Source organism: Hyposmocoma kahamanoa, unplaced genomic scaffold (genome assembly GCF_003589595.1).
Source record: "Hyposmocoma kahamanoa isolate Upper Pololo Valley unplaced genomic scaffold, ASM358959v1 78, whole genome shotgun sequence".
NCBI classification, from domain to species: domain Eukaryota; kingdom Metazoa; phylum Arthropoda; class Insecta; order Lepidoptera; family Cosmopterigidae; genus Hyposmocoma; species Hyposmocoma kahamanoa.
Window position 1 is genome coordinate 12394251 of NW_020653945.1, and position 25862 is coordinate 12420112.

General features: G+C 36.5%; 4 protein-coding genes across 7 annotated transcripts in view; 2 read left to right on the top strand and 2 right to left on the bottom strand.

Annotated features, from left to right (window-relative positions):
* Positions 1-20386, top strand: part of LOC113232865 (choline-phosphate cytidylyltransferase A-like) — a 31399-nt gene extending 11013 nt beyond the window's left edge. For 2 of the 3 annotated variants that reach the window (XM_026467724.1, XM_026467722.1), the window contains exons 2-8: positions 7425-7647; positions 12544-12641; positions 14425-14587; positions 17874-18043; positions 18170-18399; positions 18999-19063; positions 19803-20378. In XM_026467724.1, the coding sequence (XP_026323509.1) occupies positions 7425-7647; positions 12544-12641; positions 14425-14587; positions 17874-18043; positions 18170-18399; positions 18999-19063; positions 19803-19918 (1065 nt within the window). In that variant the 3' untranslated portion in view covers positions 19919-20378. Of the gene's footprint in view, positions 1-7424; positions 7648-12543; positions 12642-14424; positions 14588-17873; positions 18044-18169; positions 18400-18998; positions 19072-19802 lie in introns of all 3 variants that reach the window. The other variant, XM_026467723.1, reaches the window with a different exon arrangement.
* The window catches only part of LOC113232866, a 37186-nt gene continuing 29769 nt past the window's right edge, over positions 18446-25862 (bottom strand). Inside the window, exon 5 of one of the 2 annotated variants that reach the window (XM_026467730.1) lies at positions 18446-18480. In XM_026467730.1, the coding sequence (XP_026323515.1) occupies positions 18461-18480 (20 nt within the window). In that variant the 3' untranslated portion in view covers positions 18446-18460. Of the gene's footprint in view, positions 18481-23682; positions 23828-25862 lie in introns of those variants that run through there. The other variant, XM_026467729.1, reaches the window with a different exon arrangement.
* On the bottom strand, positions 22840-24049 carry LOC113232867 (protein canopy homolog 3). The gene has a single exon (XM_026467731.1). The coding sequence runs from the start codon at positions 23885-23887 to the stop codon at positions 23240-23242; it is 648 nt and encodes a 215-aa protein (XP_026323516.1). The 5' UTR covers positions 23888-24049; the 3' UTR covers positions 22840-23239.
* On the top strand, positions 25016-25764 carry LOC113232868. The gene is made up of 2 exons (XM_026467732.1): positions 25016-25362; positions 25460-25764. Exons 1-2 carry the CDS (start codon positions 25059-25061, stop codon positions 25753-25755), a joined length of 600 nt encoding a protein of 199 aa, XP_026323517.1. The 5' UTR covers positions 25016-25058; the 3' UTR covers positions 25756-25764.

Genomic DNA, 25862 nt, shown 5'->3' on the forward strand with positions numbered 1-25862 from the left:
CCTATTGCAATAAAACGGCAATTTCATACTTTAACCCCTAATACATCCATTCATTGCAATACAGTTATGGAGTGTGTTTTATACTGTCGCATAAGTGCTGTAAATTAAAACTACGACAGAAATTAGAAAAAAAACTGTATTTATATATTTGGGTATGGTGTATTACATATTATACTCTGATGTCCCAATGTACCCCAAGTTAGTTGTCCAGGAGTGAACTAGTTTCTTTAAACAAGTTCGGTTGTTGATGTCAAAGGTTCCATCACCAAACTGTGAGATATGTGCGACAACAGAAGACGTCTATCATGTGATAATGAAGTGTGTTAGGAGTGAGGTGTTAAGGCAACAGCTTCCGGACTTACGCAGTGTTCAGTAGGCATAATATGCAACAGCATCTTGGCTAGTCCCTTGTCTAAGGGGGCCAGGATGTTGTATAACGTTGTGAAATTAGTAATACCTAGATTGTAATACATCAGTATCGCCCCTATGAGGGTAGCATATCTATAAACATAAAACCCTCTTTAAAAAATAAAGAAAAAAATCGCGGGTCAGGCGGAATTCCTACAATAGCACTGCGTAACTGTGCCTCAGTGTTGCCTCCTGTTCTCACTTGTTCTTGTATCGCCTCTCACTTCAAACTGGTTTAGTTCCCAGGTCGTGAAAGCATGCAAACGTGCAACATGAGCCTAAAAGTGGAAGCAGATCTGACCCTGTCAACTATTGACCTATCTCAGTCACGTCCATACTTTGAAACGTGTAGTTAACAATGGTCGCCCGTCGTGACCCCTGTCCAGTGACGCCTGTGAAGGCGTATCACTGGCGGAGGGCTTGGCCCGGACGCCCGCCGTACACTGGTCTTACCGAAGAGCCCGTAGCCTCCCCGGAACCCCTTATCTCTCGGGTCAGTAGATAGGGACAACACTCACCGGGAGAGCACCACATCTTTCTACGTTACTTTTAATTATAGTGATCCTCTTTACCGATCCTTAAGGTATACGAGAAGGGCACTATAACACGGGAACCTTCTAAGTTCAGGTTCTGACCCCAGATTAGCCAGTGTACAGGTTGTCATAGATTGTCACTGATTTCAAGAGGCTAGTGCCTCGGGTGAGCACACACACCGCGATAGTTACTTCAGCTGTACCAAGCACAAGTTCGGTCGTGTATTAAATACAACTGCCACCTGAGATGGTTCTGCTAAATACCAACTGGCCACCTTGACTTTAGTTGCAAAGCGTATCAAGAGGCTTGCCTTTGTGTCACTGTGAAGAGACTTGTGGGTGACTCGGTTTAGTAGACGAGAAGCTGCAGAACCTTGACTACCGCCGTAAAGTTGCCTGCTTGTCGGTGTTCTACAAGATATATCACAAAGAGTATCTGATGGAATTGCAAAATTTAATTTGTCTCCCCCTTTCCATCATCAGGGGACTAGACTTAGGCTGGGGTTCCACCCCTATGTAGTTAGCGAAGCGTCACGCTTCTTCATTTTTATGGCAAACGGCTATGAAGTAGAATTCTCTGCTTGCCGACTTATTCCATGAACGCTATAACTAGAGCCATATCAATATCTTCATGCTTCATCCGCGACGTCATCGTTGTTTTTCATCAAGTGAGATGTTTTTCCAAATCTTCATACAAACTCAGTCACGGCTAACTCGTGTAACATTAGTTAACTGAGACACATTTTGCTCGTCGTGTGCAAAACTTGTCGCGTTCATATATTGTAACTTAAGATGCAGTATTTAGCCATAATTCACTATGGCAAAATCAAAGTTACATGAGTTGTGTGACAGCCAATTTCAAAGGAACTGGTGGACAATATTTGAATAAATGTTTGATGGGTGGATGCAGTAGGTAGAAAAAATACGATTCAGAGTTGTTTCCCGTAACTCATAATAATAATAATAATAATATAATAATAATAACGCACACACTCAACAGAGCCCCGCACTAGGGAAGCTCTGTGTCGCGGGTGCCATGGACACACACACAGACAACCACAAATTACACCCAAACTCTCGAGAGAAATAAATGTAGGCCATACAAATATGTCTCCCGGCCCGGGAATCGAACCTAGGACCTCTGCGTGGCAGTCCTGCATCGTAACCGTTCGGCCACGGAGGCAGTATGTATGTATGTATCTTAAGTTAACAGATATACGCCTGATGCTGCAGAACAGGAAAAATTTTAATTCGATCTGAGGTAGTATCGACTCTTGATTGTACAATATTATATCTGTCATCCTTTATCGGACAACATTAACAGTGACATCGAAACTAAAGGAACGAGTCGGTTTGACTAAATGAATCATCGATGTGGACAGTCATAAAAATACAAAGTTCAAGAGCGATGGTTGACATCAGGAAAAGAATAGTGAAAGGAACTATAAGAATGTTGTACCACTTAAACAGTTGATTGAAAAGTATGATCTTTTCATTCTTAAATTTTACAAATATTCATGTAAAAGTGAGTTCAAGATTGCAATTATTAATGCAAACTAGTAAATATGGTGCTTTATTCCCAGTAGTTACATGTACTCTGTTCCACATAGAAAAATTGTAACCCAAAAGTTACATGCCAGGAACTAGTGGAAATAAATTTAATGTTTTTATCTCTATTCTCATTAGTTCCATACGTAGAGAGATTCCTAAAGCTGCACATCATGGTTGTTTTCCCATATTAGAGGTGCGTGATCAGCATTTGTTTCAAACGAGGATGGTTCACAACTGACGAAATAAATGTGACAATGGTGAAATATCGACGTTAACGGTTTGCCTACCTCAAACTTAAAGAGAGCAATAAAATTATTGGGTATTGAAAAACATAACTTCAAAATAAACACAATTTTCACTAAACAATATTGAAATACTCCCGTTACACTCGAAACCCCAAACATGCTATAACAAAAGAGCAGTAGCCGTAGAGCTCCTTGTGAAAGAGTTCGTCCAGGGAAGTACTACATTACCTATTTCTGCCGCCAAGCAGTAATGTTAACATTACTGCGTTCCGATTTTGAAGGGTAAGGGCACTGGTAAAATTACAGGCACATGGGACTTTTCAACTTATGTCTCAGGGTGACGGGCGCAGTGGCAGTGCCCATCAGTCCTTTGTGATTTAAAGCTCTTAAGTGGCACTGCAACTGTTATGGACAGGCGTGTAGCTTACCATTAGGCGCACGACTTGTTCGTCCCGTCACTTGATATTATGTATAAAAAAAACATATCTGTTCACATGGAAGTAAAAAACCCTTTACTCATTGAGTAATTAACTAAATCACTTCGTATTTTTCCAAAAATCAAGGCCAATATTGCTAATACAAACACTTGGTAAATAACTTTAATAAACTGATTACTTCGAATTGAAATGCAAACAAGATTATTTTATTTTACGAGTATGAGCATCTGTATTAAATGTGGTGGGTCATTTTTCAAATTTATTTGATCTGTCTATGTATTTTGTAAAACAAGGGGTCTTCCAATGCACTGACCGATTCATTATGTACACTGACGTAAATAACACTACGGTAGCCACTAGAATAGACGAGATGCGTAATACAATAACCATTATTTCCATTTCGTGGAAGGGTTAAGATATATCGAATAAACAAATTTAATAGGGTGGAAAACATGTTACAATTTTTATTTCGTTAAAGGTCGTTAATTTAATATAACTTCACGTATGATTAACGGTGATGCTGATGATAAATAGGTAATTTTATATTTTTGATGACTGTTGTGTGAGTGTTTTGACCGTAACCTCGAGTTATCAGCTAACATTTATTTATAGTGTCCCGTGCTATAATATGTTTACTTATCTCTCCCTTATGTAGGTGTTTAACGGAACCTGGTTTATCTCACATGAAGAGGTTCTTAAATAGGCTAAAGTTTTTAGTAATAGTAGAGCTCCTTGTGAAAGAGTTTGTCCAGAGAAGTACTGCCACCTTACCTATATATCTGCGGCCAAATAGTGATGTGAGCATTGCTGCGTTCCGGGTTAGAGGGACAAAGGGTGCTGGTGAAATTACAGGCACATGGGACTTAATCAACTTAGTGTTAGATCTTTACGTTTTAAAGCTCTGAGTGGCACTGCAACTGTCATGGATAGGCGTGTCGCTTGATAACATAAATAAAAAGTTCTTTTTATTTTGTAATAACCATGCTATAGAAACCAACTTGTAGAAAAATTCAAAATCCATGTTTAAATTTTGCAACTCCACCAAATATCTGCGATGTACGCGCGTGCTTATCGAGCAATATAAATGTGTGTGGAAATAAAGTGTTGGCGTGGCGAATTGGTTCCGCAAATCTCAGTGGAATTTTCCACGTGTACAAAATGCATAATAGATTAATTGAAAAAAAAAAAAAAAGTCTTGTAAAGGGGCACGTGTCGTGTCCGTTGTCCAGGTATAACACACAATTCCTAACGGTTTTACATTTCGTAACATTTCAAAAGGTGCAATTTTCACATAATATACCAAATATTTTTTCGCTTTTTGTAAAATTTGCTTAATTTGATTGTTGACATATACTACGAGAAATTAAGAAAACGAATAATTAATTAACCAAATAAATAAACACTGTCACAATAATATGATTTTTAAATAAATGTAACCGGTTCGACGACGTCAGAGTATTGTGAAGTTTATAATTCAAATTCAATTTAAAATAGAGTTGATGACGTTGTAGCCTTATTAATTATTAAGATCCATAGGTACTGTCGTGATCATCAACTTCGACCTTACGTAGTAAAATTTTAATTGGCTGTTTAAGTACATATCCCTGTACGAGGAATACGTTATTCAATTGTTTTCCTTCAGTTACATGCATTCTCATGGCTTGAACATTTTCTTATCGTTGTACCTAGCTATAAAAAAACAAGTTCGTCATAATTTGAGAAATGCTCAACGTACTTATTTTTTAGTCACGAGTAAATATTTCTGTCCATAAAAGCGACGTGAGTCAAAATGATAGGAATGTACCGACACAATAGCTAACCATTGTAAAAGGTTAGTACGTAGGTGATAGTCGGACAAGTACCTTATTTTATAATAAGTAAGGAAGGGAAATGAAAACAATACCTTTTTCCGCGTGGAATATTCAACAATTTTCTATAGCAATTTATAAAATAAAAATTATTCGGTCAATCGCAACGATAGACGCTTAACCCACAGAAGAGGTACATGTACGTGATACGTTACGCGTATTCTCCCCTCTTTTATCTGTGCTCGCTGTGTGATATATTTGTGCAGTCCAAATATTGTCCCAGTGATAACGTACAAATTATGCATGCCACCAAGTAGGAAGGCTGGTTATGTCTGCATTAATTGATAATCCCCTTTTTTCTGGGATTTGGGACCCGTGATAATATTATGATTATTTCTCATTCTGTGACTGTGGAAATCCCTGAAACTATATGTCACAAAAGTATATAGTACGTTTGTAAGTCAATGATAGTACGGGATGCTTAAATCTAAAATAATGTAATGATGGAGTTGTTATGGGTAATAAAGCTAATAAAGTATGAAAAAGGTTCCGATATTTAATTCAGTGTTCTACTGTTTATATTATTCACTTGCCTATGCCATGCCATTTCCTTTCCTATCGTATTATTTTTATAGCCAACACATGAAAACAAATGATGGCATTTAACGATTGTTAAAAATATAAATTATATATCTGGTCATTTTACTACGACAATTGGACGTTAAAGTTAAACAAAAAGGATCCAATCCACAAAATTATAAAAAATGTACCAAACAGTTCCTAAAGTCTGACCTCTTAGATTAGTAAAAACGTTTTGATAATATACATGTGTTTGTAGCGGCAGATCCTACATGTAGATAGCAGAAACAAATCGTGAATTAGCTGAAAGTAATTTCTTTATGGGATAAACACGTCTTTTGTACATTATTATTAAGTATTTTACAGTAAAGTGCTCATGTACGTACCTACGTTGGTGTGTGAATAATTTCACCTACTAAACTCTCCGAAATATGCCAGTAATATAAGCCTAACAAAGTAATTAGTTCATGGTATCGGATAAAGTATTATGCTGTGGAGCAAGCGAAGTAACAGGGTTGGAATATCAAGCACGCGAGTTCTGGTGTCGGTGGGGCGGATGTTCCCTGGCTTACAATTGCACTATTGCAATAGGGGTCAGCAAGCTGATTTTGATTCAAATCGGAATCGAACCGATCGGGTAGTCTCGAAATCAGATGGGTTTCCGAACGAGAAGATGAACCTGATTCCTACTATATCTTTCTAATTTGTGAGTTACGATTTGAAATGTCAAAAGTTTCCGATCGGCTAGTTGTGAATCGCAATTATGCGCCTCGACTCGGAAGAGACGCAGTTTCCGATCGGGAGAGGCAATCAAAATCAAGCTGCGGGAAAGAAAAACGTGCGCGACCCCGGACCTGCGGGTGATATCGGTTCGCTTGAACCCAGTAAGAGGCAGTGGCCTGTCGCACGCTGCCGCTGGTGACAATGACGTAGCATCACGCCACCTCATTATCACAGCTTGAACCTTGACATCGTCGCTATAATACACATATTACGTACGTACTAATCATGCTTTGAGCAATGAACAAGTTTTATAATACAATATAGGTATATGTAGGTTCGTATTTTGTTCTTTTGGTTTCTGAACAATACAAGAAACCAGTAACAATTGGCATTATTAACAGGCTTAGAAATTAAGATGGTTATAATTGTTTTACATGTAAAACTTTACATTTAGTATAGAAATAACAACTCCATGCGTTTCCATAGAAAAATGAGTAACAGTAGAGTTAGAGCTGAATATTACGTTATTTAATACAAAACAGTCGAGTTGATTTGCAACAGGGTCATGAAACAATAGCAGGCAACCTCCACGCCTGCCCCCCGCACGTCATCACGTGACGTGACTGATTTTGACGCTGAATCAACTGCAACTCCCAATATCGAATATGCAAATAAAATAGATTTCTAACATTCCTAGATTGCTAATTGCTAAGAAAAATAAATAAAGAGATTGCCGACAAGTCACGTTTGATTTAGGTACCTACATGTCGCCTTCTACACAACTACTTGATCTGTAAATTGTAATTAACTTTATCTCTGCTTTAAAACTAATTTGTAATGCTTAGGTACTCAATAATAAGATTTGATTAATTGTCAAAATAATGTATTTTCTGATAATATTGACATGGATTAATTCGTGAGATATGGTATGGTGTAACGGGTTAGTTTCCGCAATTCGTTGTCGCAGCGCCTATTTTACGTGCGGTAAGTTCAGGGTCCTATTCGTGCCACCCGAGCTCCTCCAGGATCTTAACATCCTCTTGGGTTTCGCTCAAGATTGCGAAGAATACTCCATGGTATTTCGAAAACAAAAGCGTGAACATATATTTGTGACCATGTTTGCTTGCTTCTTGTTTGCAGTCTTTACGGTCCGCCGCGCCGTTCAGCACGGAGGCCGCAGCAATAGCGGAACGCGAGCGCTGCCACTACGGGCGAATCCCGCGCGCCACTGCGTTGGCGGGCACGGCGCCGCGCAAGGTGCGCGTCTACTCCGATGGCATCTATGATATGTTCCATCAAGGCCACGCGCGGCAGCTGCAACAGGCCAAGACCGTCTTCCCTAATGTTTACCTTATCGTTGGAGGTGAGATTACGCACTGTAAAGGGCTGATGGACACTTGGTTGATACCGATTGTGACTTCGAGGATGTGTTCAAATTGACTCGATCGTGTTGCATAAAATTATTAACAGAGTATCAAATTACTGTCTAAATTGAAGCAAATATCAATCATACTGGATAGCCTAAAACGATGCTTGTGGTCATGTTAATTTGAACAGTCGTAAATATTTTATTTTACTCATACCACATGAGTAATTCATACTCCTGCTAAACAAGAAACTAACTGACCAGCACTGTAACATTATCTACTTTCGTTCCGTCACATTCACGACACTGTTTTAATCTCGCAAGGTATTGCGCGTGACTATCCTATAAAACTACTTTGTCGATGAATAGGCACTCGAAAGCAAGTCAATAAATTTGTTGCCAATATTTGAATTCGTAAATTATTATACAAAGATTTATATATTATTACAAAGATGAACGTAGTATAGAAATCGTATGGGGACATCGCTTTACATAAATATACGGAACAAGTACTTTTGGTCCCTGTAATTTTCCAGGAACGGGTAGTAACATAGCAGCTTATTTAGATGTCACTCCCATTTTAAAGTCCGCAGACTTTATACCCTCTGGTTGATCGCTCCATTTGAACTGACCCTCTGTGGTTCGATTTTGATTTATTATGACACTGCGTTTCTTTCAAGACTTGCGAACGATAATATCCATGGACTTGTCAATAATACAATGTAGGTACCACTTACCACACCGTGAAATGCTTGCTGTCGTCACAACGAATTAATATTCCGTTTTTAAAAGCGTTAACTTATCTATGGTAACAGATGCAGATTCTGTATATTTGCTGTTACATGTAGACTATTAACAATCGGCAGTGATATTGTCAAACGCTTAGAATAATAATGCATAGAATAACGCATAGAAACCTAGCCCGCACACGTTAAGTGAGGCAAATTGTAGGACACCCTATGGGCTTACACGAGCGAGCGGGCTGTCAGTGCTCAAGGTCAAGTTGCACCGCGAGGAGCTCAAAATTTTTTGCTAAAAATGACGAATTGTGCGGTAATTGGGTTTAAAAATAGATCAGACAAATATAAAATAGACACTAACATGCGTTTCAACTTGTATTTTTATATAAATATTCACTAAAACAGAAAATTAATTTCGTTGCAACAAGATACGAAAATGTTGCAAAGTAACGGGTTTTTTCTCCCCATTTTGCTATTCTGTTTCAAAATAATTATATTACGTAATTTTTTGAGAATAGGCAATATCGCAACGGTTGCAAAATTTCTACAAATGTACACCGCCGCAACAACATTGTAGGGAATTTACGTTAGCTATTTCTACGAAATATATTTAGTATTTGCCTTCATTAGTTTCATGTGAAAAATCATTATTCTTGTTCATCATACACTCATTTAAAAAAAATTGTCTTGCCCAGGTTTAAAATTCTTAATTAAATTTATTTCAGGAAACTAACTCTGACTAAAAAGTCATCGTCAGTTCTCCAAAATCGTTTTTAGTTCTCCAAAACTTTCAAGTTCAGGTTCTTAATTGTTATCGTGTACTTTTCATGTAAACATACCCACAGATAATATCAGGCTATTTATATATTCAAATTCGATAGTCTCACTTAAACTCGCTTGTAGGTTTTTGTTCATATATGAGTTAAATAAAAATTGAGTAGTATTTAATAAGGTGCCTACAGATTTGCTCGACATTGTCGATCGACAGTAACGATTGAGAATTATAGACGTTTTCGAGGAGTTTTAGAGTGCTTATTACGAATGTAGCATTAATTTCTAAATCCAAGATGGTTGACAATAATTTTCAAAAATGTATTTTTGGTAAACCATAAGGAAATGGCATGTATATCTGAATACAAGATGGGGGACAAGACTTCTAATTCTTCTTCTTCTAATTCTTTGCCATCTTGGATTTAGAAATATGTGCTATATTCGGAATGAGCAGCCCCTAATACCTTGAAAGCGACACCCAACTTGCCATTATTCGAAAAATCGTGCCCACCATCTTGGATTTAGTAATTAGTGCCATGTTCTTAATGAGCACCCCCAAATACCTCGAAAACGACACCCAACTTGCTATTATTTGAAAAGTCATGTCCGCCATCTTGGATTTAGAAATAAGTGCTATATTCCTAATGAGCACCCCCAAATACCTCGAAAACGATCCCCAACTTGCCATTATATGAAAATCATGCCCGCCATCTTGGATTTAGAAATGAGTGCCATATTCGTAATGAGCACCCCCGAATACCTCGAAAATGATACCCATATTGCATTTATTTCAAAAGTCGTGTCCGCCATCTTGGATTTAGAAATAAATGCCATATTCGTGATGAGCACCTCGAATACCTCGAAAACGATTCCCATATTGCATTTATTTGAAAAGACGTGTCCGCCATCTTGGATTTAGAAATGAGAAAAGTCGTGTCCGCCTTCGTGTATTCAGATATAAATGCCATTTCCATAATGATTACCAAAAATAAATTTTTGAAAATTCCTGTCACTTGACGTTGTCGATCAACAATAACGATCGACAAAATCGAGCATATCTGTAGGCACCTGATCGACAAAATCGAGCAAATCTGTAGGCACCTCTAACTTAACGATAAATAAATAAATAAATAACGCACACACTCAACATAGCCCCGCACTAGGGAAACCCTGTGTCGCGGGTGCCATGGACACACACATGGACAACCACAAATTACACCCAAACTCACGAGAGAAATAATTGTAGGCCATACAACTATTTCTCCCGGCCCGGGAATCGAACCTGGGACCTCTGCGTGGCAGTCCGGCATGGTAACCGTTCGGCCACGGAGGCAGTTAAAGAGATGAGTTAAGCAAGATACAATTTCCCCACTTTTGAGGGAAATGTTATTTCATGGCATCATTATTTGTATATTTGGTGCGTGCCGACGAGCGTAAATACAAGTTGCTTACGCCTACATGAATTTGATTTTTGCCTCACTTGTGACAGTTCGTTTTTTATGAAACTATCATTCTATGCGTTATTATTCTAAGGTCAAACGTATATTATTTAATTTACAGCCATAAATTTACTTTTATTCTTAGTAATCAAGTTATTTAAGCTGTAAATTACCAGGTGCGATTGGTTTGGTGGTGTCGTACGATGGTACGATGCTTTATCACAAGATAACGAACACGTGGTTTTACATGGTAGTGTTATGACTAATATGTGCTATATATATATTTGTAAGGAATTACCTGATCACACCAATATTGAGATATTAGAGGCCTTGATTCATTTTGATAATTATCGTAGTTTAGTGTCTTTAAGGTCAGCAAACTTCAGTCACAAACACTCTACGGGATGCGTGACTAAAGAGGATATATTGCTAATGTCTACATAATAATGACAATTATCTTAACACAAAAATTGAGCACTTAGAAAGAAATCCTTCGATCCGGCTGGATTCGAACAAGCGTCTCCTAGCAAATCGTGCTAGACGCTAAGCCAACTAAGCAATGGAACGAACCAGCGGATCTTACCAAATTTTTGTACGTGTTTATTGCAAATCTGTATTTTTAGTTATCGAGTTCTTAGGTTTTCGCGATTCTTACACATAGGAAATGAAACTGTTTTTCCGGATTTAAATCTCGTATATTTGTTTTTTCAAACAAACCAACGTTTCGGGCCCTTTACAGGTCCCATGGTCACGGTTGACTGAGGTGGTACAGTCTTCAACCAGTTATGTCTAATATTGATGCAAATATAGGGTGGTTTCCGAATAAAAACAGTTTCATTTCCTATTTATTTTTAGTTTTTAACGACTTTATGCCGTAGCGCCATCTGTGAGAAATCTATTCATTACTCAGCCAGCTACCTTTACAATTACCAGCATCTGACTAGAGAAATGTCTTTAATAATTGTAATTAAGTTTATTGAACGTCTAAATGTTTCACCACCATGATATTCCATTAGAATTACGTAGATTAAATTGTCTTTACTCTTCTTTGTCTTAAATGTTTTAGGGAATAATATGGACAGTTTGTACCTCGTGGAAATGATCCTTAAATGCAAAGTACCAAATGACTACTGTACCCGGCGGCGTGATGTGCTCTTGTTAGCAACTGTGCCTTCAAGCGCTGAACAGTACCTACACTCGTCCCTTCCCTATGCGACTACACTACTCAATTCCGTACTCGCAGCATCACCCCATTCCCATGTGATCTGTTTGTGACTGGGATAGCAAGATTGATGACTGAATGGAAGAGAGTGCTAGAGAGAAAACAGGATGGATTTTAGCGATATTAATAATTTAAGTTTAGATTAGTAACGCAATGTTTTGTTTTAATTTTTATTTTTAATTTTGGTTGATTTTGTTTTTATTTTGTTGTTGTTTCTAAATTATTGTAACGCTATAGTAAATACCGTTATGTTACACTTTTTTGTTTGTAAGTAAATAAATAAATATTTTTTTGTGGATTTACTCTACTAGTTTGTTAAAATTTATTAATACAAAGATCGAACACTTAGAAAGAATACCTTTGATCCAGTTGGGTTCGAACCAGCGTCTCATGAGTGAAGAAGTTGATTCCTCATTTATGACGCCATGGTAAAAAGTCGTTCTGCAACAAGCATATAGAAAACTTCGTATAGTCCGCTGGTTCGCTCCGTGGCTTAGTTGGCATAGCGTCTAGCACGGTTTGCTATGAAACGCTGTTTTGCTATGAAATTCGAATCCAGGCGGATCGAAGGATTTTTTTCTTAGTGTTCGTATTAATAATTATATCAAACTAGTAGAGTAATTTCACAAAAAGTAATTGAATGTCATGGTAGTGAAAATCATGACATGCTTATGACAATTTAATTACATAATAATGAGTTAAGTATTAATGTTTGTTCCAGTATGCAACGACAAACTGACACACAGCCGCAAAGGGCGCACAGTAATGACAGAAGATGAGAGATATGAGGCCGTCCGACATTGCAGATATGTAGATGAGGTAAGTACCGACTCAATAGGAACGAATCCCGTAAACATTGTGAATTTTTTAGGTCACCTGGCGGACGCACACTTCACCTCAGCATTTTGTAAATTTTTTGTCACGACCACGAACAAGCACTGTGTAACACATTGAACGCAATGAATTGACTTCTGGACTTGTGTACCTAAAAATGACTAGTATTTCAAAGGTGATCAAATATAATAATGAGAATATACTTTAAGGCTGACGTAAATCATTTGAAATCCTCGCCTCATGTTTTGGACCGTTAAGGAAAAAATGTGGTAATTACACGTGAGAAGATCGTAGATAATGCAGTTAACGTCAGCCCCTGGTAAAAATAAACCAATTAAAATATCACCGATCTTCCGCCGCAGCGTCGATTAAAGTCTAAAAATAAAACATTCCTATGTTTTTTTAAATTCCAATGTTTGAGTGAACTTGAACGATAATAGAGAAGAAGTGTTACGTGATCTCTTTGTCAATTCTAAAAGGAAGCAAAGAGTTTTTAAACATAACTGCAGGGGGAACTTTCACAATGAATGTACATGTATATATAAGATTCACAATGCAACTACTCATTTTGTTATTTTGATATAATTATAACACGATAGAAGTATATCGAGTTCTTAGGTTTTCGCGATTGCAGGGGGATCTTTCACAATGAATGTTCATGTTTATGTAAGATTCACAATACGACTACTCATTTTGTTATTTTGATACAATTTATAACATGATAGAAGAATATCGCGTTCTTAGGTTTTCGCTGTTCTAACATAGAAAATGAGTCAATCGTAACTATGGGTTCTGTAAAGGATCCGGAACCTTGGTTTGTTTGAAAAACAAGTATACGCGATTAAAATCTGAAAAATATCTTTCGTTTCCTACGTAAGAAGAACTTGCTTACTCTTTATTGGTTGTTATGTTATTGCATTTTTGAGGAATCTAAGGATTTCAACATCGCTTTAGGGACTTTCCGAGTTAGAGAGTCACCACATTAATCAACGCGGAATCGGCTTGAGCCGTCAGATCAGAACAAGCTTTAAAACTATGCAATACAATCATTGACTTACAAATAAATGGACGACGGGTCTAATGCAAAAACCACGAAAAAAATGTCCCAAGTCAACCTATTTAAACGTAGTGACATGTAAAGGAATATGAAAAAGCTAAAACGTTGAATTTAAATTGTAATGTCATCGCAGTACTGTCTAATTTTGCTTGCTTCGCTGTCAGTCGAACAAACGAAGACTAAAGCGTGAATGACGGTCTGTATACGATTTTAACGCCCTATAAGTTCGGACACTTTTTAGCGCGGACCCGACGTCCATATAATTGTAAGTCAATGAATGCAATAGATAATGTATTGCATAGTTCTACTTGATATACCTTTAGACAACGCGACTCAACACAGATGAAACATACAATGTCTTTTTCTTTCTTATTGCAAGGATATAAAGCCTTTTTTGAGGGGCTGAAGCCAATTTCGTGTCGACGAGTTGTTTAGTGTCATTGTCAGCCGCGTGCCGGTTGTGCTCTCACACGATATGTAAAAACGAAATACTCCGCTATCTTTATGTTACAGCGTACCTACGTAAATGCGTGAATTCTTTAATCGAACACCTATTTCTACGTAATTTTTTTGGTACATATGTGCCTTTACAAACGTACGAACGCCAGTTGGAATAGGGTCGTATCTTTTATTTATTATATTATTAATTGAACATGTCGTGTGTACACCCACATAAATAAACGATTGTTTTATACGTTGTGTCATTTACAGGTAGTACGTGACGCGCCTTGGGAATATACTGAGGAGTTTTTAGAGAAGCACAAAATAGATTTCGTCGCACACGACGACATCCCTTATACAACTTATGACTGTGAAGATACATACGCTTGGATAAAGGCGCTTGATATGTTCGTCGCCACTGAAAGAACAGAAGGTATAATCATTATTCAGTTTGTAACAGCGCATATTATACACCTACACCATCAATTCCTCTCGTAGATGTCCTAGAAATTTTGAAATGGCCAATAGTGCCCCTTAGTTTTAAAGAGAGGCCACACCGCTCTCTTTTACTTTACAACTTTTGTACGTTCATCTGTGATTTTAAGCGAATTTTAAAGAGGATTGTATGGAAATGGTTACATTTTTAATACCAGGTATTTTGCACGCATTATTCTATACGGTGCTGACTAGTAAATCACGAGTTGGTCCACGGAAATCTATTTAAAAACTAGTTTACACACGGTTACGTTGGCTATTTGACATTTTGTTTATTCATAAATATTATTAAAAATTGTTATTAACAGAACTACACCTACAATCTAAATCTAAAGTAAATCATCGCTACTTAGGCAAACATTTTGTGCCATTAAAAAGTTAATCTAGTAAATGCAATAACTTTAACATTTAATTCCGGGGGCATTAGCGTTGGCCCCAGAGACGTTTGGTTTTTCATAGTTTAGCCTGTTTAAATCGGTAAATTAATCCAATAGTCAAGTTAGGCACAACGAATCAAAGGCAGCTTTAATAATATTCAGGCTGTCAAGGCTTGCAACATTCGAATGTCTTGGTATGTTCTCGTAAAGGGACAAATTCATGTCTATATCAATTTAAAGTCCAAAGCATAGGTTCCCAAACTTTTTGGTTCACCGCCCATTTAGGCAAGATAAAGAAATTTCAACGCCCACCACAACAAAAAATAATTGAAAATACGTTTTTATTATATTATCTTAACACAAACAATCAGAAGGCAAAAGAAATATATACCTATATGTAGTGTAGTTTATGATAGATAATACAGGTTTTTTTTTTCGAATTCAGTAGCACCCCCTGGATAGCATCAACGCACCTCGGAAGCAATTAGGGGTAATTGCTTCCGAGGTGCCACTGGGACCACTTTGGGAAACTATTCTCTAAAGATTAATTCTTAATTAAGCTTGCTAAGCCTTAATTAATATTTATTACTTAGTTATACTCACGTCCTTGGATTCCTATTGGGGTAGGCAGAGACTATCGATCGCCACGACTAACGATCGCCACTTAGTAGGTAACATTTAAATCACGTAACAAATCCATGGATATGTACCGCCCATTTCTCAAACTTTGGATAGATATAATTGTATTCAATGTTCTGTTGGTTGGCGTTGACATTTAAGTATATTTTAAAAGTTTTGAGTCAATTTATGATTTTGAGGGACAGAGCCCATGGAGAATAGAGTGACCAAGATTTATGAGAGTCTATTTTTATGATTCCTTAGGTATGTTAGGAACACATAGATTCTTCACGGCTGTCTGCCTATATCTCACAAGTTCGTTTAAGTACATACTGTTAAGAAATTATGTCTAAAGAAATATATACCCTACAATATATACCCAAAAGCTAAAATGACAAAATGAAAAAGTCTACATTTATTCCATTAAATGCAATGCCGTTGTTTAAGTCTTTCGAAATGCAATAAAAAATATCAAGGGGATTCAAGAACGTTAAATGCTCCATTCTCGATCGACATATTCGCGCTCAAAGTAAGTCGTCGCAAATACGTTGGTAGGTATCGTTGGAAAAATATTATTTGCACCGCTTCGACTTATCGCTTCATCTTTAGAATACAATAGGACAAAAGAGTGAGTCGTCCATTGACTTACAAATAAAGTCGTCTCGGTAACCTACGTGTCATCATCGTGTCATGTCGATAGTAAGAAATTTAGGAGTGCTACTGGATTCCGAACTAAAATTTGAGAAGTACGTTCAAGAGATAGTAAGTAACTGCTTCTATAGCTTGAAAGTGCTTTACATGGTACACAGATTTGTAAGCATTGAACTCCGCGTTAACCTTGTGGACTATCTGGTACTTTCCAAATTCAATTATGCAGACACCCCAGGTATATCTGCCGTCCACTAACTAGAACGCGGCTAAGTGAGAAATGGTCAAATATCCGTTTTATATTTAAAAGATAAAGCACACAATTCTCTTATCGGAATTTACCCTAACGATGCATAGAATAATATCATTAAACAATTTCAATATTCAAAAACTGGGTTATGGTATTTATGATATCTCAAAAAAAATTTTTGTCACTTAGCGGACAGCAGATATGGTCCACGACTCGCTAAAACCAAAAGCCTAGTGCAACGCGTACAGAATGCCTGTACCAGATTTCGTTTTGATGTTCCTAGTAGAGGTCATGTTACACGATTATCAGTCATGCGAAATTGCTGAATATGTCATCTAGAAGACCGGTTCATTTTGCATCTCTACTCTTCAGTATAGTGAAAACATGCAAGCCTTTTTATCTGTACAATAAACTTATTGGTCCTCTCGAACACAAAAGTTGTTTCCCCTTTCGCGTGATGTTGTTCTCCAAGTTGTGCGGAGGTACCGCACAAAACAACTGCCTTTAAGGGCAGTTTCAAATATATGGCCACTAAAATATGGAATATATAATAATCTCTGACATGTGTAGTATTTTACATACATTCAAGTCATGTAATAATTCCTATTGTTAGTAATTTTTCTACATATTTTTAGTTAATATTAAAGTTAATATTTTATAATTTTAGTGTTTACTACACTAGTACTTACGTGCCATCTCATAAAAGTGCTTCCAACTGAAAACCAACATTACAGCAGGCAAGCTGTGACATATGTTGAGTTGGATCCGTTTCAGCTTATAAATATATGTAATCAATAATTTGTTTTGTCTGTTTTGTATGAATTTTCTTAAGCTGAATAAACGTTTCTTTGTTTCTTTCTTTCGTCTATCCGTATAGTGCAAACAACTAAATTTAACACTTTTGCGCATTGGTACTTATTCTAAACTTGATCATCTTTATGCGGAACTAACTTTGTTGGATTAGTAAGAAAAGAGTCCGCAGTCGGTATTTTATGAAGTACATACAGTTTTAAAAAAAGCAATTTGATGAGTAAAGAAATAATTCAAAAGTAGAATTCAGAAAAACCATTTAACGCACCCATGGCCCGTACAATGGACTAATGTCGTTAAGGCCATACACGCTTTGAGTAAAAGAAGTGTTATAATGGTTTTATTACTCTATTGTAAGAGGATAAGCCGAGAGATAACATTCATCGGTCCAAATAACATTTCTTCAACTATAACAATAAACTTTTGAATATGATTAAGCTGAATTGCTTACAGGCTAAGGAACCCTACTGTGGGCGTGCCCTATCACTTTCTCGTTTTTATAGATGTCTTGTTTTCAACAGGCGTATCAACGTCCGACATCGTGGCACGAATAGTACGTGATTACGATATTTACGTGCGACGGAATCTCGCGCGAGGCTACTCCGCCAAAGAACTTAACGTAGGATTCCTCAATGAGAAAAAGTTCCGTCTGCAAAATAAAATGGACGAACTCAAGGATAAGGGCAAAAAGGTAACATTACATTTCGATCAGCATTTACGTAAAGTTGAGATTGCTAGAATGAATCAAAATAATAACTTCCGAATGTGGCCTTTACTGTTATGTGTATTTACGTAATTATGTACTTCTAACAAACAGGTGATGACAAACATAGGCGAGAAGCGAGTGGATATTCTTACAAAATGGGAGGAGAAATCTCGCGAGTTGATTGATGCATTCCTGTTACTTTTCGGTCCGGACGGACGGTTATCTAACATTTGGAACGAGTCCAAGGGTAGGCTCATGCAGGCGCTCAGCCAGCCGCCTTCGCCGCGCTCGTCACCTCCGCCTTCGGAAAATGGGGACTCCAATCACTCGCCTGCCCATAGGTATTTGAAACATTGTCATCCAATTATCAACACTCTATTCAATTCCTTGCATACCGCAGTTCTACAAAACTTCATTGATGCCTATTGAATAAATTAAATGTTTTTATTGCACATAAAAATACAGTTACAACAGCTAACGTACAACAGGAGGCCTTATTGCTAATTAACAATTTCTTCCATGCAACCTCAGGATAGAAATGTAAGAGTTTGCAAAGGGGTGTAGCCAAAGACAACTAATAATAATAACATAATCCGGCCCCAGGAATCGAACCTCTATGTGGCAGACCAGCATGGTAACCGTTCGGTGTAGGAGGCAATTAGTTAAATCCTTAATAGACGTATTTCAAATAAATACATTACATATTTAATACTAATAATGTAATATATTAATAATAGTTACTTATTATGGTTTTGTAGAAAACAAACTATAAATAAATATACACAAGGAAATAATAAACACTATGTATGGGATTTTTAGAGAAAAGACAAAAGTTATTGATATGGTATATGCGTTATGGTCGATATGGCTTATTGATATGGTTGCCATGGTAAAGGGAACTGTTTTTTTAGAGAACTTATAATGCGCTTTTCTTCCACAGAGGGTCGGCTTCGCCACCGCCCCCTAAATCGCGACGTTATGAGACCTTATGGGAGCCCCAAGCAGGTAACTGGGTAATTATGCACTGCTTGTATAATTTGCTAGAATAGTCTCCCACATGCACATGAGCGCGACGCTTACTTACACTGTATTTCACCTCACCCCTTTATTTTTGTTGTATGCTGCACAGTTTGATTAACAGTATTCACTATTGTTACAAGAATTAAAAACTTTTATTTATTAGCTTTGGTATTTTTTAAGTTTTGAACTGTAGTAAAGTAGCTTTGTTTTTGTTCTATGAGTGTGTATTGATTTTTAATCTGACTGCTCGTCCTCCTAAGACCCTGCAAGCAAACTAATGGAAAAAGCGCTAAACGACTAATTACATTAAAAATGTACTAAATATAATTACATGCTTCATGTCTTCAGTTTTATATGAAAAACGTATTTTTCCAGATTCCCTATGGTCATATAGAATATATGTATGGTGCTAAATTTGAATGCGATATTTTCATTACAATGAAACTAAGCGTTTAACGTGTTGTTTCGAATCATTTCATGTATTATATACATGTTTATATTCACGAGGTCTTAAGAGACTGTCATATATGTATGTGTTCATTCTTTGTAATATATGGTTGTATTTGAAACAAGATAATAAAACAGTCCTGTAAAAGCACGAACAAATCCCATTGTTTAGCATATCTTAGTGAATTTAATAGTCCAAACCCAACTCGATCGTACATAATAATAATAATAAACCCGTCATAGATAGTGTGCCTACAGTAATGTATGTTTTGTGCAGATGCATCGAGCTCAGAATGTATTGGCGATAAGGAAGAGGCCACACAGCGTCAATTGACAGACGACGGCTCCGAGGACAGCGACGACGACTACCAAGATACCAGCCCTTACCTCTAGGTAGTGCCTTCTGCCCTTGTTGGCGCCCTGTGATACCGCACACTGCTCTATCTCACGACGTCCATACTATCGAAGCGCTAAAATATTCTCGTTTTAATGTTGCACTAAATTTTACTGCTGTTCGTTCTTTCGCTTTATTGACAAAAAAACATCGGGCGCGAAATGTGTGAACATCTTTTAACAATTTTGCTCATTAAGTCGAGAATAGTTGAGCATTGTATCCGCTGTGTTCGCGGGTGATCTGTTTTTTCGAGAAAATGTTTGTGTTAAATTATTGTAGATGGGTCTACATCTTAAATTTTTGTGTTTGCTGTCTGGGTACAAATGCGTGAATGTATTTAATCCTATTAGTTGTAATTATGTATTATTTAATATTTTAAGTAAATTCCTTTCATGTGTTTCGATGGACATTTTGCAGAACATTTGCAGTTTGTTAGCACCTTAAATACTGTAATATAAGATATAGGAGCATACATTGTTGCTTAAGCAGATAAAATTTATATAATAACTTTTTGACAGTCGATTAAAAAGGTGCTTATTTAAAAACGGTAATTGTTTTATTTTGCCTACTTTAATTTTCATGTTAAAGGAATTAAAATAACGTTGGTTAGCGCAAATCTTATTACAGCATGACTTTAGTTTGTGTGTCAGAATCACGGGACCAATAGATTGGTACGTCGATGACTGTGACATATCTATTGTGTTTACCACTTTAGTTTAGGATAAGCATCTTTAGTTCAACACTCGAGTCCGATTTAAAAGTTAATTTCTGGTTTAAAATGGGCTGAAATTCCAAAATCAGGTTTGTGGAATCACAAGTATTTTACATTGTATTTTGAGCAATAATGGCAGTTTGTAGAATGCAAAGTTGATTTGAATTTAATTTGAACTATACTGTAAACATGCTTGTTTACGGGTAGATATTTCAAACTCTTGTGGTAGTGAAGCTGCTTAACATAGGCATGGTCTTGCCAACCTTAAAAACTTTAGAAAAATATTACGCGGAATCTCACCGGGTATTTGTATGAAGTTCCACGGCTAAAACGAACCCGAAATATGACGTTATACCGCCCTGCCCTCTTAATTAAAGTGCAATAACTAAGTCAAACCTGTTTTCGAGAAAAACGGGGTTAAAGAAAATAATTTAAAATTTACTCTAGCTTCAAAACTTACAGCGACATGGCATATATCAATAAAAAGGTAAAAGAATGAAAACTTATAAGGTGACATATTTATATATGGATGTTAAGGTTATGTATGATAGTATTTCAAAAGTATACTTATGTTTAGTAATTGCTCTAGTAACACAACTGGTCCTCCTAACCATAGCGGCAGTAAGTACCTTAGATACTGCACTAATTATTAGATAAATATCGTAATGCTATTTATTTAATCTAGAAACTACATATTCAAAAACAAATTAATAATAATATATATATAATAAGTAACTTACAAATACTGCAGTTTTCGCTAAAAATACACTTCATATTGATGCTATTTTCTAATGTTTTATACAGTCGAAACTCACAATTTGTTAGTATTTTCCTGCTAAACATCGACGTAAAGTGGCAGAATGCGGCATTGCTTTAAGGTTTTTGAGAGTATCGGTGGCCTAATTCCCTCCCTTCACTTTTTTCTTTCCTCTTTTCTCGCTTCCTTCCCTTCTATAGTGTTAGCAACGACTGAGTAATACCACTGGTATTACAAGCGTACATGATAGGCTACGGTAAGAGTTCGAGTCCCACTGTTTATTGTATATACAACTTCTTATTCAAGGAATAAATTATTTCTATTTCTCGGACAAAATGTTAATTGGATTGGGAATATAAAGAGATGAAAAATGTATAGATATGTTTATTAATTTCGTACATTTATAAAATTAGAATAATACAAAGAAAATTCCTGTATTATTTGTTTGTTCAAATCCCGGATATATGAACCCTTAATCACATTTCGATTGACAATAAAAATTATTGAAAAAATCAAACATTGCCTTATATTGAAGTTAGTTAAAGTTCAGTCTCCTTATTACGATTATTAAGTTGAGGAACTATAATTTCAGAAAACGTTTCTTTATTAAAGAACTATATTATTATTATTATTAAAGCTATGACAACTGCTATAACATTAATTATTTTACTTGAGATCAACTTCAAATGTCAAAAACACATTTTTTCGCAAGTATTTATAAATATTACGCACTACGCACAGGAAGCGTACGACGCACAGAGGACTATTTCACCTCAAATCAAAAGATCTTGTTTTGGTGTTAACGACTACGTATTTAACTCAATTCAATTTCGTCAAAAATGCTAGTTACTGCACTTTCCATTAGGACCGTGGCGCCCTCAACGGTACCTTTTGCTTGCATCCCACACAAGTGACGATTAGTTCACGTGATAGGACCCTGATAGGACTTAATTACGGTTACAACTTTATTGAGATCACACTTATTCCTATACTCTTTGGATCACACTTACGTATTGCACGGTTATTATGCGGTCTTATTCACTGACGTACCTTATTGTCTCGATGGGCTAAATTCAAGGAATTTTCGCTATCCATAACGATAGCCATCTTAGGTTTGAATAGGTAGTAGGAATACCGCATATCCATTTCGATTTCACTACCCACTAAGCTGATCGAAATGTTACATAATTAATATTATATGGTTGGCTATAAGCACAGGTAGGCCACCCTAATTAATAATAACATATTCATGAGTTCACCTTAGCATACATTTTAATGAAATGCGCTTGTTACATATTGGTTGAAAGGAAGTGGGAGTAGTCATGTAAAAAAAACACAATACTTAAATTTATATAATTATACATAAAATTGTTTCTAAATTCAGATAAAATTCTTACAAAACTCAAATGAGTTCACCCTTCTTTTATACTTATAAATGCAATGGAATAACAATATGTAATATGATATTTAAATTAAAACTCAAATTTTTATTGGTTGCGGACAATTGTAGGTCAAATTTACAAAGATTACACAGGAAAATTAAATGCTAAAAAGTCACAGTTTGTGATAAAATTATTTTTGTTCAGATTTATTATTACCTAACTATCCCTGAGTGAATATTATACATTGAAATATGTAACTCGTAATTAAAATACAATACAAAACTTTGAATTCCTGATATTATGATAGTCAAGACTATTCCACTTTTGTGATGACTATGTCACTTACTTTCTACGTAATCTTTTTTATTGTTCATGACTTACAATCAAGTTATACTAAAAGAATCTATATCACATGGTACCAAAATTATTGGAATAACTAGCGTTTGTACTATAAGGAGAACTGTAAGCCTCAAAGTTCTGTTTTCCCTCGCTCTCCCTTTTCTTCACTTTTGGGTTCTTCATACAAGCAGGAATTATCAGCGCCATGAAGAGCATTTTTGGTACAGAGATGACCTATCAAGTCCACACTGCCCTGATGATTCCAATACCATTCCTCTACAGCACTTTCATTCTCCTCAAGCAAACTCTCACACTGTGTTTTCATGTGCGTGATTTCAGCTGACGGTTTATCCCACAGCTCCAGTGGAATCCCAAGTTCTACTTTTACACCTTTGTCTACTAAGCCATGAAGAGTTTTGAATGTTTGGCTCATACCTTTAGCGAATCTGGTACTGTCTGTACGTTCTTTATGTACATTGTATTCTAGTACTCGTTCACATACACCCTCTAAAGATTCTATAAGCCTGAGTTCAGATTTTTGATATTTGGTTTTCTTTTTAGGCTGTACGTCGTCGACGGAGTAGCCAATTTCTATAACTTCACGTACTTTTCCGGTCTCTTCTAGGCGGCTCTGGAGTTCTGTGGCGAGGATTTTGCACACCTCGCAACGACTCGCATATTTCACTCCCACATCTTCTTCAGACTTCACTTCCACATCCTGAGCACATGAGATATAATTTAAACAAAATATAAACACACAAAATGTTTTAAAATACATTTTGGCGAGTATTTCACAAGATTAACACGTATATACCGGCGACTCGTCTAACCAGCACAAAATATAAATTGATCACTATGTCTTTCTAAACTGTGATCCTTCTTTTGTAGGTTTTTTTGGTTCCAGTCCCACTGAAAACGATTCTGCTCTGTTAATGTCCAGGGAGCAGTGTTGCCAGGTCAAATCTGCAAAAATCGGGAGATATTGCACCGAAAAAACAGTAGTGAGAAAAAGCAGTAAGTAAATGCTGAACTTACATTGAAACACTTAATCGATTTTCTCAAAACTTAGTCACATAATGTTTTGGATGTTATGTGACGATGCTAAAAAATTGTATTTTTAAACAACTTCAAAAAAAAAAGGAAGAGGTGCCCAATTTATTTTTTTATATGTAGGTATGTTACGGGATGACTCCGATCATTTGTGAACCGATTTAGATGATTTTTTATTGGAAACAGGGTACCTCAGCAGTGATCCCATTTAAATTTGAAGAAAATATTCCACCTCTAAAGGCAGCAAACTACGGAATGAATCCGATTTCACGCACTTTTTGGTAACAGATTTCAATAAAACTTGGCAAAAAGATGTAATTCCACGAACTTTAGCGATCGGTTTTTTTAGTACTCTGACCGAGATTATTTATGGCTTTACTCAACGGATAATCTAATAAGGGTCGTATTCCAGAACTCTACTCAATGCTCAAGTCAGGACTTGAGTATGATTTCAAGCACTGGAAATACGACCCTATTGGCAAGGACTTGAGTATGATTTCTAGTGCTTAATCATAATTAAGTTGTGGAGGTGCTGCTGGTGCTGGTGGCGTTCTGGTGGATTGTAATAGTGTAGTCCAAGTCCAGAGTTCTGAAATACGACTCTTAGGCTGAAATTCAGAGACGATATTTGAGTTTGAGAACGTGCTCCCAAGTGTCAAAATAGCGTCTTAGCGTGAACTCAATTTTTTTTGGATTCATAGTCGCGCTTTTCTTGCTAAGACCGAACTCTGACTTAGCTCACGCTAAGCCAAGCTTGAGTACGGTGTGTTGACTACTTGAGACACTTTTAAGAGGTTAGATTTATGGTGTGAACAGTGTGAAAAAATACAATTCTGAAGTGTTTCTACTTAAACCCAGTTCAATAGCTATTATAAGTGCTTTCGTAATGGAAAACGACCATGATGAATTGTTCGATTTTATCGAAAATGTCGAGACTTGGAGAATATGATGTTTTTGAAGATCCAATTCCGCCGACGCCTCATCAACCAAATATGTACCTAAGAAACATCAAAGACCCGTTCGAGTACTATGATGACAGGGAGTTAAAAAATAGGTACCGATTTCGCAAAGAAACTGCGAAATATTATAATACCGCTCTTGGAAAATGGGGCAACAGCTTCTTTAACGCAGAGGGGCCTGCCTATTGGTTTGGAGGTGCAAGTCCTAATAGCTTTGCGATTCTTTGCGACGGGGAGCATCCAGGTCTGTAGAAATGAATTACTTAAGTGAAATAAAAACGACCCACTGTCCAATTTCAGACACAACACTTGATTAATTTTACTATGTATTATGATTACAGGTTGTTGTGGGAGACTTGCACTACATTTCTCAACCGTTTGTAGAATTATTAAATTGATTGCTACAAACCTTGCCAATTTAGTTGACAGATTTATCAAATTTCCTGATAATTTGCAAGCTGTATCAGAGAGATTCCAAAATACAAGCCACCGCTATCCTGGCTTAAGACATATAATTGAGGCAATTGATTGTTCCCATGTTAAAATCAATAGACCACGACTCATAGAACATTCAGAGTCATACAGAAATAGAAAAGGCTATTTCTCAATAAATGTACAGGTTAGTAATTGCTTATAACGAAGGATATTCATATTTTGTGCATATAATACAAAGTTCAACCCACATTTTAGTGTAGTAAACTCATTAATTTCAAATATTTAATTTACAGGCAATTGTTGGTCCGG